Genomic DNA, 13,367 nt, shown 5'->3' with positions numbered 1-13,367 from the left:
GTATTTTAGAAAAATGAATAGATGACTGTACTTAAACTAACTAGTGGCGTATTTTCAGAACAGCTTAGTAACATATAACGCAAATAAATAATGACAAATATGGAAGATTTACTGTCAAAAATGAAAAACATTACAGTTCAAAAGAAAAGTATTCAATTATATAAACCACCTAAAAGCAGAGGTAATGTTTACAGTGTTCTTATAAAATTATTAAGATGTTTTTTCTTACCGTTATTAAGTTATATAAGTTTTTAAGTTACCTAGGTAAATGTGTTTTTATAATATTTTTAGTCATGTAAATTAGCTAAACGTCGAAACAAACTATTTTTCAGAATCTCATAAAAAAAACAATGATCATGATGAAAGACTTAACATCTCATTACATCATGTTGATCACGGAGATTGTTACGAACCTAAGACATTAGAAAAATGTTCTACATCGTACAAAAGTGGTAGAAAACGTTACAAAAACAAAATGAAATGTTACAAAGTCAAGGGTCGTCTAGGAAAACAAAGGTTTTAATTAACAACTAGTTTAAATAGAATTAAGTTGAGTTATTTAAAAATGAAATTGAAAGTTGGTTATTTACAAAGTTAGCTTGAATACAAATATTGAATCGCAATGTTTTTAAATTATTTATTCAACAGTAGTTTGTTTTTCTCAATACTATACTTATGATATTCTATTTTATATTTAAATTTGAGACTACAGTAACTCAGGTTTTATAAATTGTTTGTAACGCTTTATAGACCGTTCCTCATGAATGGTATATTTTTTCGATTTGATAATGAAACTTTTAAATTGTTAAACAAAAACTATTTTAAAGGAAAACAGTTTATGACCGCCTTGGAAAACGACGACCACAAAATAATAATGATATAGATAATGACGGTTGTGTCATTATGAAGGGAGACTTATACGCTCACAAAAAGAAATTGTAAGTTGTTGTTTGTTTTTTTTAAACTTATTTTTCGTATAATTGAAATATTAAGTTTTTGTACTTTTTTATTATACGTAAACTCTTAAGACTAATAATAAAAATAACTAAAACATTTATCAAAATATAATATTGAATAAAAATTCAATTGTTTTGAGTACAAGGTTTTGGTTATGAGTACAAGGTTTTACTACCTTGTAAAACAAAACTTTAATGTATTAAATTTCACAGTGACCCGTTGAGCCGAAACAGAGGATCAATAATAAGAAAGTTTAAAATTGACAGGAGAGAAAATATCAAAATATCTCCTGCCGCAATCAAAAACAACTTCAACAACATCAATAAGTCAAAAGTTGATGTAGAAAACGCCTGGTACCAAATAAAAGTATTTCGAGGCGCAGATGAAGTTGAAACTCAATTGATTGAAAAAATGAGTAAAATTATTGATGCTCCCATAGAATACAGGCAGTATCACGTTTTCAACGGTGATGCTAGTTTCTATGTGCTTGGAAAAGGCAAAGCAGATGCGCTGTTGAGTTGCAACCGTCAACTTACCAGCAGTTTCGGTGATGATATGCTGAAAGTAGTTAGGTACACAGCAAAGTCTGATGTTTACCGTGACGAGCAACTAGAAAGCATTAAGCAGTGCATCAAAAGCCGGGTCTATTTAGAACAAGGCGTTCTTGACTTGAGCGGTCTCAGCTTTGACAAAACTCTGAAGAAGCAAGGTATCAGAATTAAATTGCATAGAAGCGAGTATTTTACAATTATTGTAAAAACATTAGATTCGCTGTTCAGAGGAAGTGATCAAAATAAAAGAATCACAACATTAAATTTAGAAAAAAATAACTTAAGTTATAAATCAATTGGCTTTCTCAAAAACAGCCTCATTGATATGTTTCCCAATATTAACCGTCTCTCAGTTGCTGAAAATCACATTAAAATTGTAAAAGATTTGAAAGCATTAAGAGATTGGAATTTAATTGAGCTTAAGTTATACGATAGCAGTCAAGATGCAACTGTAAATGATATAAGCAACTGGCGGAAACTTTTTCCAGACTTGATCAAACTTAACTGCAGAGATTATGAGCCTCCAGTTAAAATAGATGTTGCAGAGTATGAAATACCAAAAACTATGGGAAGCAACTTTATGCTGCTTTCTGATAGTGCAAAAGAAGTGTTCATCAATCATGTCAAAAACTTATTCAGTTGCCTTGACAAAGTAAAAACCTCAGATGATGCAAGCAACTTTTACTGTAAAGATTCACAGTTTAGCTTGACAATTTCTAGCAATGATAAAGATTCTACAATGAAAAAATACTTGGAAGTGTGCAAGGAGTGCACACCAAACAACCGACAGAAAGTCAGAGTCGGTTGTAATAAGTCCGATTCCAAAAAGTATAACTTTGGGAGAGAGGAAATTGTGAAAGCGTTGCGCAAGCTACCCTTATCAAAACACATCATGGACAGCTTTGTTTGTGATGTCACGTTCTGCTCTAGTGAGTTCATCAGTTACGTTATCAGCGGCACTTTTGAAGAAGCCGGTGGTAAAGTTCGCGCCTTCACCAGAAGCATATCCTGCGCAATTTCCGCTGAAATTAAATTTACAATACTGAGCGACATGCTCCATATCAGGAACCAATCGGTCGCCGAAAAGAAAGAAAACGCCACCAAGGTGGCCGCAATCAACCAGTTGCCACGACCGCCGTGTGACGTGCGAACGGAGATGTTGAAAACTTTCATGAAAGACTCAGGAATGAACGAGAAATATTCGCACGAATGTCTGCACAACAACGGGTGGGATTATGATAAAGCCGGAAGAAATTTTATGGAACTGCACAAAAACAACCACATACCGCTTGAAGCATATCAATTCTAAAATACTGTTAACAAAATAAAAACAAAGAAGCTAAAACGAACTATCGATCTTAACTAAAAGCTTCTTTTCTTGTTATTTTTTCCCTTGATTTTAACAAATTTTTAATTGAGCTCTTTTATTTGTTGTTGTTTTCTTTTACAATTTTAATAAATTTTAATTAAAAAAAAATAAGTTTTTATATTATCAATAAGTATAAGCTAAAAAATGGTCTAAGTAAAATAAAAGTTTTCACTGATATATCCGCAGAAAAGAATGCGAAAACCTTTGATAGAAGAGTTTTTTATGTAAAGAAATTGATGTTTAGTATTAATTATCATAAAATAATATCTAATACAATAGAAATAAATTACAATAAATGAACTATTTTATATAAAAATAATACTTAGATTGCCTACTCCAAAACTATTTCATTTGCATTAAAACATCAAGGTCATATAATATAAAACATAAGGCTTTACTGTAACTCAATCATTTTAAATATCATACTTTCGTTTGGATACTTTCAGTTTATTATTATTATAGATAAATAGTTTAATTTAGACTACAGTCTAATATTTTAAGAAATAAAAGTGTTTGCACTGATAAATCCCATTGGTCATGTTTGAAAATAAACTGAACCGAGATTTGGCAAAATTTAGTTTTTTATTGAATATAAGACTGACATGTATAAAATTAAACAAAAACTAGAGGACGGCTTTCGATATTTGTGCAAAAGCTTATGCAAATTAGTTTTGTACTAGCTTAAATAGTTATATTTAGTTAGTTAAGTTTAGTATTCTGTCCTGGACATGACATTAAACTGTATCCTGGTGTATGACTCAATAACCGAAAGGTTTTTTCGTACATCAGGTCCTAGGACCAAATATTTGAGCGCTTTTTTTTTCGTACGTTCAATATTGTTAATTGTATAAAAAATTGTTTGTTCAAGTTCTAAAGTTGACCATGTTTTTATTATACTTTAGTATCTAAAAATAAATAGATATGATTTGGCTAGTACAATAAAAAAATAGTTTTACCTTTGAAAAAAATAATACATGAAAATTTATAAAAACTTATTGTTTATTAAAAGTTAAGCAAAAAAAGTCAGAACGTTGCTAGAAGTTACTTGCATTATTTATTGTTTTAACCCTGAGTACTGGTGCCAGACAAAAAAATGGCCATACTCGAATACTGACGCAATTGCCACTAGTTGGCGCAGTTTTTGTATAAATAGTTGAACTTATCAATTTTTTTTCATTTGAGTTTAGCAGTCATGAGAACAACATGTAAGTTTTAGTTTGTACGGAAGCTTACGTAAATTAGTTTTTTACTAGCTGAAATAGTCTTAAAGTTTAATATTGTTATTTTATATGAAAAATTGTTTGTTCAAGTTCTAAAGTTGACCATGTTTTTATTATACTTTAGTATCTAAAAATAAATAGATATGATTTGGCTAGTACAATAACAAAATAGTTTTACCTTTGAAAAAAATAATACATGAAAGTTTATAAAAACTCATTGTTTATTAAAAGTTAAGCAAAAAAAGTCAGACAAGTTTAATTTTGTTAACAAACCAAGGCACTTTTTGTTTGTTTTTAGTTTACATTATGATTAGGTTAGAATTAAAGCTAGCTAAAAGTGTATTGTATTAAGTGATAGATATCACTTGATGACTTTGATAAAATAGTTAGAAAAAATATAATTATAATATAATGTAAGATTAATATGACAAAGTTGTTTATAAGTAAATATAAAAACCTATAGTTATTGAGACGACAGGTTTAAGAAAATTCTCGAGAAAGGACATTTAAATTATAATTTAGTACTTATAACTAAATCATACTTGTAAATTAGTATTTTAGAGTAGTATTGCATCAGATATTCAGTCTAATTATAGCAGCACACCAAATAATAATTTATGTAAAATTTAGTTTGTGTTAAAAGCTTAAGTTAATTATGCTTCTTTTAACTTAAATAATTTTAAAGTTTAATGTTATAACTACAATTGTTTTAAAAATTATAAAACTATATTTGTTACTTATAGTTAGTATTGTGGGATTTAAAATATAACAAAGCAAGTTTCAAACTGAATTTACTCGTTATTTTAACAGTTTTTAACAGTTATTAACAGTTTATAATTACATTAACACAAATTAATTATGTAATTTTAAACTTTTGATCTTACTTAATTGATCTTACTTTTTATCTTACTCTGATAAAACCTAAAGCTACTTAATTAACGTTTATGATATAATTAGTTGCTAACAAAAGTAGTTGATAAGTATTAGCTGAAACATGTTTTACTTTTTTGCACAACAAAAATGGTTTTATGATACATGTCTCTAATTTTTATTTAATATATGTATTTTAGAAAAATGAATAGATGACTGTACTTAAACTAACTAGTGGCGTATTTTCAGAACAGCTTAGTAACATATAACGCAAATAAATAATGACAAATATGGAAGATTTACTGTCAAAAATGAAAAACATTACAGTTCAAAAGAAAAGTATTCAATTATATAAACCACCTAAAAGCAGAGGTAATGTTTACAGTGTTCTTATAAAATTATTAAGATGTTTTTTCTTACCGTTATTAAGTTATATAAGTTTTTAAGTTACCTAGGTAAATGTGTTTTTATAATATTTTTAGTCATGTAAATTAGCTAAACGTCGAAACAAACTATTTTTCAGAATCTCATAAAAAAAACAATGATCATGATGAAAGACTTAACATCTCATTACATCATGTTGATCACGGAGATTGTTACGAACCTAAGACATTAGAAAAATGTTCTACATCGTACAAAAGTGGTAGAAAACGTTACAAAAACAAAATGAAATGTTACAAAGTCAAGGGTCGTCTAGGAAAACAAAGGTTTTAATTAACAACTAGTTTAAATAGAATTAAGTTGAGTTATTTAAAAATGAAATTGAAAGTTGGTTATTTACAAAGTTAGCTTGAATACAAATATTGAATCGCAATGTTTTTAAATTATTTATTCAACAGTAGTTTGTTTTTCTCAATACTATACTTATGATATTCTATTTTATATTTAAATTTGAGACTACAGTAACTCAGGTTTTATAAATTGTTTGTAACGCTTTATAGACCGTTCCTCATGAATGGTATATTTTTTCGATTTGATAATGAAACTTTTAAATTGTTAAACAAAAACTATTTTAAAGGAAAACAGTTTATGACCGCCTTGGAAAACGACGACCACAAAATAATAATGATATAGATAATGACGGTTGTGTCATTATGAAGGGAGACTTATACGCTCACAAAAAGAAATTGTAAGTTGTTGTTTGTTTTTTTTAAACTTATTTTTCGTATAATTGAAATATTAAGTTTTTGTACTTTTTTATTATACGTAAACTCTTAAGACTAATAATAAAAATAACTAAAACATTTATCAAAATATAATATTGAATAAAAATTCAATTGTTTTGAGTACAAGGTTTTGGTTATGAGTACAAGGTTTTACTACCTTGTAAAACAAAACTTTAATGTATTAAATTTCACAGTGACCCGTTGAGCCGAAACAGAGGATCAATAATAAGAAAGTTTAAAATTGACAGGAGAGAAAATATCAAAATATCTCCTGCCGCAATCAAAAACAACTTCAACAACATCAATAAGTCAAAAGTTGATGTAGAAAACGCCTGGTACCAAATAAAAGTATTTCGAGGCGCAGATGAAGTTGAAACTCAATTGATTGAAAAAATGAGTAAAATTATTGATGCTCCCATAGAATACAGGCAGTATCACGTTTTCAACGGTGATGCTAGTTTCTATGTGCTTGGAAAAGGCAAAGCAGATGCGCTGTTGAGTTGCAACCGTCAACTTACCAGCAGTTTCGGTGATGATATGCTGAAAGTAGTTAGGTACACAGCAAAGTCTGATGTTTACCGTGACGAGCAACTAGAAAGCATTAAGCAGTGCATCAAAAGCCGGGTCTATTTAGAACAAGGCGTTCTTGACTTGAGCGGTCTCAGCTTTGACAAAACTCTGAAGAAGCAAGGTATCAGAATTAAATTGCATAGAAGCGAGTATTTTACAATTATTGTAAAAACATTAGATTCGCTGTTCAGAGGAAGTGATCAAAATAAAAGAATCACAACATTAAATTTAGAAAAAAATAACTTAAGTTATAAATCAATTGGCTTTCTCAAAAACAGCCTCATTGATATGTTTCCCAATATTAACCGTCTCTCAGTTGCTGAAAATCACATTAAAATTGTAAAAGATTTGAAAGCATTAAGAGATTGGAATTTAATTGAGCTTAAGTTATACGATAGCAGTCAAGATGCAACTGTAAATGATATAAGCAACTGGCGGAAACTTTTTCCAGACTTGATCAAACTTAACTGCAGAGGTTATGAGCCTCCAGTTAAAATAGATGTTGCAGAGTATGAAATACCAAAAACTATGGGAAGCAACTTTATGCTGCTTTCTGATAGTGCAAAAGAAGTGTTCATCAATCATGTCAAAAACTTATTCAGTTGCCTTGACAAAGTAAAAACCTCAGATGATGCAAGCAACTTTTACTGTAAAGATTCACAGTTTAGCTTGACAATTTCTAGCAATGATAAAGATTCTACAATGAAAAAATACTTGGAAGTGTGCAAGGAGTGCACACCAAACAACCGACAGAAAGTCAGAGTCGGTTGTAATAAGTCCGATTCCAAAAAGTATTACTTTGGGAGAGAGGAAATTGTGAAAGCGTTGCGCAAGCTACCCTTATCAAAACACATCATGGACAGCTTTGTTTGTGATGTCACGTTCTGCTCTAGTGAGTTCATCAGTTACGTTATCAGCGGCACTTTTGAAGAAGCCGGTGGTAAAGTTCGCGCCTTCACCAGAAGCATATCCTGCGCAATTTCCGCTGAAATTAAATTTACAATACTGAGCGACATGCTCCATATCAGGAACCAATCGGTCGCCGAAAAGAAAGAAAACGCCACCAAGGTGGCCGCAATCAACCAGTTGCCACGACCGCCGTGTGACGTGCGAACGGAGATGTTGAAAACTTTCATGAAAGACTCAGGAATGAACGAGAAATATTCGCACGAATGTCTGCACAACAACGGGTGGGATTATGATAAAGCCGGAAGAAATTTTATGGAACTGCACAAAAACAACCACATACCGCTTGAAGCATATCAATTCTAAAATACTGTTAACAAAATAAAAACAAAGAAGCTAAAACGAACTATCGATCTTAACTAAAAGCTTCTTTTCTTGTTATTTTTTCCCTTGATTTTAACAAATTTTTAATTGAGCTCTTTTATTTGTTGTTGTTTTCTTTTACAATTTTAATAAATTTTAATTAAAAAAAAATAAGTTTTTGTATTATCAATAAGTATAAGCTAAAAAATGGTCTAAGTAAAATAAAAGTTTTCACTGATATATCCGCAGAAAAGAATGCGAAAACCTTTGATAGAAGAGTTTTTTATGCAAAGAAATTGATGTTTAGTATTAATTATCATAAAATAATATCTAATACAATAGAAATAAATTACAATAAATGAACTATTTTATATAAAAATAATACTTAGATTGCCTACTCCAAAACTATTTCATTTGCATTAAAACATCAAGGTCATATAATATAAAACATAAGGCTTTACTGTAACTCAATCATTTTAAATATCATACTTTCGTTTGGATACTTTCAGTTTATTATTATTATAGATAAATAGTTTAATTTAGACTACAGTCTAATATTTTAAGAAATAAAAGTGTTTGCACTGATAAATCCCATTGGTCATGTTTGAAAATAAACTGAACCGAGATTTGGCAAAATTTAGTTTTTTATTGAATATAAGACTGACATGTATAAAATTAAACAAAAACTAGAGGACGGCTTTCGATATTTGTGCAAAAGCTTATGCAAATTAGTTTTGTACTAGCTTAAATAGTTATATTTAGTTAGTTAAGTTTAGTATTCTGTCCTGGACATGACATTAAACTGTATCCTGGTGTATGACTCAATAACCGAAAGGTTTTTTCGTACATCAGGTCCTAGGACCAAATATTTGAGCGCTTTTTTTTTCGTACGTTCAATATTGTTAATTGTATAAAAAATTGTTTGTTCAAGTTCTAAAGTTGACCATGTTTTTATTATACTTTAGTATCTAAAAATAAATAGATATGATTTGGCTAGTACAATAAAAAAATAGTTTTACCTTTGAAAAAAATAATACATGAAAATTTATAAAAACTTATTGTTTATTAAAAGTTAAGCAAAAAAAGTCAGAACGTTGCTAGAAGTTACTTGCATTATTTATTGTTTTAACCCTGAGTACTGGTGCCAGACAAAAAAATGGCCATACTCGAATACTGACGCAATTGCCACTAGTTGGCGCAGTTTTTGTATAAATAGTTGAACTTATCAATTTTTTTTCATTTGAGTTTAGCAGTCATGAGAACAACATGTAAGTTTTAGTTTGTACGGAAGCTTACGTAAATTAGTTTTTTACTAGCTGAAATAGTCTTAAAGTTTAATATTGTTATTTTATATGAAAAATTGTTTGTTCAAGTTCTAAAGTTGACCATGTTTTTATTATACTTTAGTATCTAAAAATAAATAGATATGATTTGGCTAGTACAATAACAAAATAGTTTTACCTTTGAAAAAAATAATACATGAAAGTTTATAAAAACTCATTGTTTATTAAAAGTTAAGCAAAAAAAGTCAGACAAGTTTAATTTTGTTAACAAACCAAGGCACTTTTTGTTTGTTTTTAGTTTACATTATGATTAGGTTAGAATTAAAGCTAGCTAAAAGTGTATTGTATTAAGTGATAGATATCACTTGATGACTTTGATAAAATAGTTAGAAAAAATATAATTATAATATAATGTAAGATTAATATGACAAAGTTGTTTATAAGTAAATATAAAAACCTATAGTTATTGAGACGACAGGTTTAAGAAAATTCTCGAGAAAGGACATTTAAATTATAATTTAGTACTTATAACTAAATCATACTTGTAAATTAGTATTTTAGAGTAGTATTGCATCAGATATTCAGTCTAATTATAGCAGCACACCAAATAATAATTTATGTAAAATTTAGTTTGTGTTAAAAGCTTAAGTTAATTATGCTTCTTTTAACTTAAATAATTTTAAAGTTTAATGTTATAACTACAATTGTTTTAAAAATTATAAAACTATATTTGTTACTTATAGTTAGTATTGTGGGATTTAAAATATAACAAAGCAAGTTTCAAACTGAATTTACTCGTTATTTTAACAGTTTTTAACAGTTATTAACAGTTTATAATTACATTAACACAAATTAATTATGTAATTTTAAACTTTTGATCTTACTTAATTGATCTTACTTTTTATCTTACTCTGATAAAACCTAAAGCTACTTAATTAACGTTTATGATATAATTAGTTGCTAACAAAAGTAGTTGATAAGTATTAGCTGAAACATGTTTTACTTTTTTGCACAACAAAAATGGTTTTATGATACATGTCTCTAATTTTTATTTAATATATGTATTTTAGAAAAATGAATAGATGACTGTACTTAAACTAACTAGTGGCGTATTTTCAGAACAGCTTAGTAACATATAACGCTAATAAATAATGACAAATATGGAAGATTTACTGTCAAAAATGAAAAACATTACAGTTCAAAAGAAAAGTATTCAATTATATAAACCACCTAAAAGCAGAGGTAATGTTTACAGTGTTCTTATAAAATTATTAAGATGTTTTTTCTTACCGTTATTAAGTTATATAAGTTTTTAAGTTACCTAGGTAAATGTGTTTTTATAATATTTTTAGTCATGTAAATTAGCTAAACGTCGAAACAAACTATTTTTCAGAATCTCATAAAAAAAACAATGATCATGATGAAAGACTTAACATCTCATTACATCATGTTGATCACGGAGATTGTTACGAACCTAAGACATTAGAAAAATGTTCTACATCGTACAAAAGTGGTAGAAAACGTTACAAAAACAAAATGAAATGTTACAAAGTCAAGGGTCGTCTAGGAAAACAAAGGTTTTAATTAACAACTAGTTTAAATAGAATTAAGTTGAGTTATTTAAAAATGAAATTGAAAGTTGGTTATTTACAAAGTTAGCTTGAATACAAATATTGAATCGCAATGTTTTTAAATTATTTATTCAACAGTAGTTTGTTTTTCTCAATACTATACTTATGATATTCTATTTTATATTTAAATTTGAGACTACAGTAACTCAGGTTTTATAAATTGTTTGTAACGCTTTATAGACCGTTCCTCATGAATGGTATATTTTTTCGATTTGATAATGAAACTTTTAAATTGTTAAACAAAAACTATTTTAAAGGAAAACAGTTTATGACCGCCTTGGAAAACGACGACCACAAAATAATAATGATATAGATAATGACGGTTGTGTCATTATGAAGGGAGACTTATACGCTCACAAAAAGAAATTGTAAGTTGTTGTTTGTTTTTTTTAAACTTATTTTTCGTATAATTGAAATATTAAGTTTTTGTACTTTTTTATTATACGTAAACTCTTAAGACTAATAATAAAAATAACTAAAACATTTATCAAAATATAATATTGAATAAAAATTCAATTGTTTTGAGTACAAGGTTTTGGTTATGAGTACAAGGTTTTACTACCTTGTAAAACAAAACTTTAATGTATTAAATTTCACAGTGACCCGTTGAGCCGAAACAGAGGATCAATAATAAGAAAGTTTAAAATTGACAGGAGAGAAAATATCAAAATATCTCCTGCCGCAATCAAAAACAACTTCAACAACATCAATAAGTCAAAAGTTGATGTAGAAAACGCCTGGTACCAAATAAAAGTATTTCGAGGCGCAGATGAAGTTGAAACTCAATTGATTGAAAAAATGAGTAAAATTATTGATGCTCCCATAGAATACAGGCAGTATCACGTTTTCAACGGTGATGCTAGTTTCTATGTGCTTGGAAAAGGCAAAGCAGATGCGCTGTTGAGTTGCAACCGTCAACTTACCAGCAGTTTCGGTGATGATATGCTGAAAGTAGTTAGGTACACAGCAAAGTCTGATGTTTACCGTGACGAGCAACTAGAAAGCATTAAGCAGTGCATCAAAAGCCGGGTCTATTTAGAACAAGGCGTTCTTGACTTGAGCGGTCTCAGCTTTGACAAAACTCTGAAGAAGCAAGGTATCAGAATTAAATTGCATAGAAGCGAGTATTTTACAATTATTGTAAAAACATTAGATTCGCTGTTCAGAGGAAGTGATCAAAATAAAAGAATCACAACATTAAATTTAGAAAAAAATAACTTAAGTTATAAATCAATTGGCTTTCTCAAAAACAGCCTCATTGATATGTTTCCCAATATTAACCGTCTCTCAGTTGCTGAAAATCACATTAAAATTGTAAAAGATTTGAAAGCATTAAGAGATTGGAATTTAATTGAGCTTAAGTTATACGATAGCAGTCAAGATGCAACTGTAAATGATATAAGCAACTGGCGGAAACTTTTTCCAGACTTGATCAAACTTAACTGCAGAGATTATGAGCCTCCAGTTAAAATAGATGTTGCAGAGTATGAAATACCAAAAACTATGGGAAGCAACTTTATGCTGCTTTCTGATAGTGCAAAAGAAGTGTTCATCAATCATGTCAAAAACTTATTCAGTTGCCTTGACAAAGTAAAAACCTCAGATGATGCAAGCAACTTTTACTGTAAAGATTCACAGTTTAGCTTGACAATTTCTAGCAATGATAAAGATTCTACAATGAAAAAATACTTGGAAGTGTGCAAGGAGTGCACACCAAACAACCGACAGAAAGTCAGAGTCGGTTGTAATAAGTCCGATTCCAAAAAGTATTACTTTGGGAGAGAGGAAATTGTGAAAGCGTTGCGCAAGCTACCCTTATCAAAACACATCATGGACAGCTTTGTTTGTGATGTCACGTTCTGCTCTAGTGAGTTCATCAGTTACGTTATCAGCGGCACTTTTGAAGAAGCCGGTGGTAAAGTTCGCGCCTTCACCAGAAGCATATCCTGCGCAATTTCCGCTGAAATTAAATTTACAATACTGAGCGACATGCTCCATATCAGGAACCAATCGGTCGCCGAAAAGAAAGAAAACGCCACCAAGGTGGCCGCAATCAACCAGTTGCCACGACCGCCGTGTGACGTGCGAACGGAGATGTTGAAAACTTTCATGAAAGACTCAGGAATGAACGAGAAATATTCGCACGAATGTCTGCACAACAACGGGTGGGATTATGATAAAGCCGGAAGAAATTTTATGGAACTGCACAAAAACAACCACATACCGCTTGAAGCATATCAATTCTAAAATACTGTTAACAAAATAAAAACAAAGAAGCTAAAACGAACTATCGATCTTAACTAAAAGCTTCTTTTCTTGTTATTTTTTCCCTTGATTTTAACAAATTTTTAATTGAGCTCTTTTATTTGTTGTTGTTTTCTTTTACAATTTTAATAAATTTTAATTAAAAAAAAATAAGTTTTTATATTATCAATAAGTATAAGCTAAAAAATGGTCTAAGTAAAATAAAAGTTTTCACTG

The 13,367-nt window shown here is 29.3% G+C and overlaps 3 protein-coding genes across 3 annotated transcripts; all 3 read left to right on the top strand.

Moving 5' to 3' along the window:
• Positions 1 to 903: 903 nt before the first annotated feature.
• LOC145842294 (nuclear RNA export factor 1-like) lies at positions 904 to 2,817 on the top strand. The gene is made up of 3 exons (XM_082949718.1): positions 904 to 938; positions 1,224 to 1,694; positions 1,824 to 2,817. Exons 1-3 carry the CDS (start codon positions 904 to 906, stop codon positions 2,815 to 2,817), a joined length of 1,500 nt encoding a protein of 499 aa, XP_082805844.1.
• A 3,244-nt stretch (positions 2,818 to 6,061) lies between these two features.
• LOC145842293 (nuclear RNA export factor 1-like) lies at positions 6,062 to 7,975 on the top strand. The gene is made up of 3 exons (XM_082949717.1): positions 6,062 to 6,096; positions 6,382 to 6,852; positions 6,982 to 7,975. Exons 1-3 carry the CDS (start codon positions 6,062 to 6,064, stop codon positions 7,973 to 7,975), a joined length of 1,500 nt encoding a protein of 499 aa, XP_082805843.1.
• A 3,244-nt stretch (positions 7,976 to 11,219) lies between these two features.
• On the top strand, positions 11,220 to 13,133 carry LOC145842290 (nuclear RNA export factor 1-like). Its single transcript, XM_082949712.1, has 3 exons — positions 11,220 to 11,254; positions 11,540 to 12,010; positions 12,140 to 13,133. Exons 1-3 carry the CDS (start codon positions 11,220 to 11,222, stop codon positions 13,131 to 13,133), a joined length of 1,500 nt encoding a protein of 499 aa, XP_082805838.1.
• The last annotated feature ends 234 nt before the right edge of the window (positions 13,134 to 13,367 follow it).

The sequence above is a fragment of the Thalia democratica genome, chromosome 8 (assembly GCF_965202585.1).
Source record: "Thalia democratica chromosome 8, ktThaDemo2.hap1.1, whole genome shotgun sequence".
Taxonomy (NCBI): Eukaryota; Metazoa; Chordata; class Thaliacea; order Salpida; family Salpidae; genus Thalia; species Thalia democratica.
This window is presented reverse-complemented; position numbering and strand designations above follow the sequence as displayed.

Bases quoted from the DNA above. Each gene is read 5' to 3' on its own strand.
- LOC145842294 (XM_082949718.1), top strand. From the start codon at position 904: ATGAAGGGAGACTTATACGCTCACAAAAAGAAATT. The intron at 939-1,223 runs GTAAGTTGTTGT...TAAAATTGACAG, and splicing joins TACGCTCACAAAAAGAAATT to GAGAGAAAATATCAAAATAT. The intron at 1,695-1,823 runs GTATTTTACAAT...TCTCAAAAACAG, and splicing joins ATTAAATTGCATAGAAGCGA to CCTCATTGATATGTTTCCCA.
- LOC145842293 (XM_082949717.1), top strand. From the start codon at position 6,062: ATGAAGGGAGACTTATACGCTCACAAAAAGAAATT. The intron at 6,097-6,381 runs GTAAGTTGTTGT...TAAAATTGACAG, and splicing joins TACGCTCACAAAAAGAAATT to GAGAGAAAATATCAAAATAT. The intron at 6,853-6,981 runs GTATTTTACAAT...TCTCAAAAACAG, and splicing joins ATTAAATTGCATAGAAGCGA to CCTCATTGATATGTTTCCCA.
- LOC145842290 (XM_082949712.1), top strand. From the start codon at position 11,220: ATGAAGGGAGACTTATACGCTCACAAAAAGAAATT. The intron at 11,255-11,539 runs GTAAGTTGTTGT...TAAAATTGACAG, and splicing joins TACGCTCACAAAAAGAAATT to GAGAGAAAATATCAAAATAT. The intron at 12,011-12,139 runs GTATTTTACAAT...TCTCAAAAACAG, and splicing joins ATTAAATTGCATAGAAGCGA to CCTCATTGATATGTTTCCCA.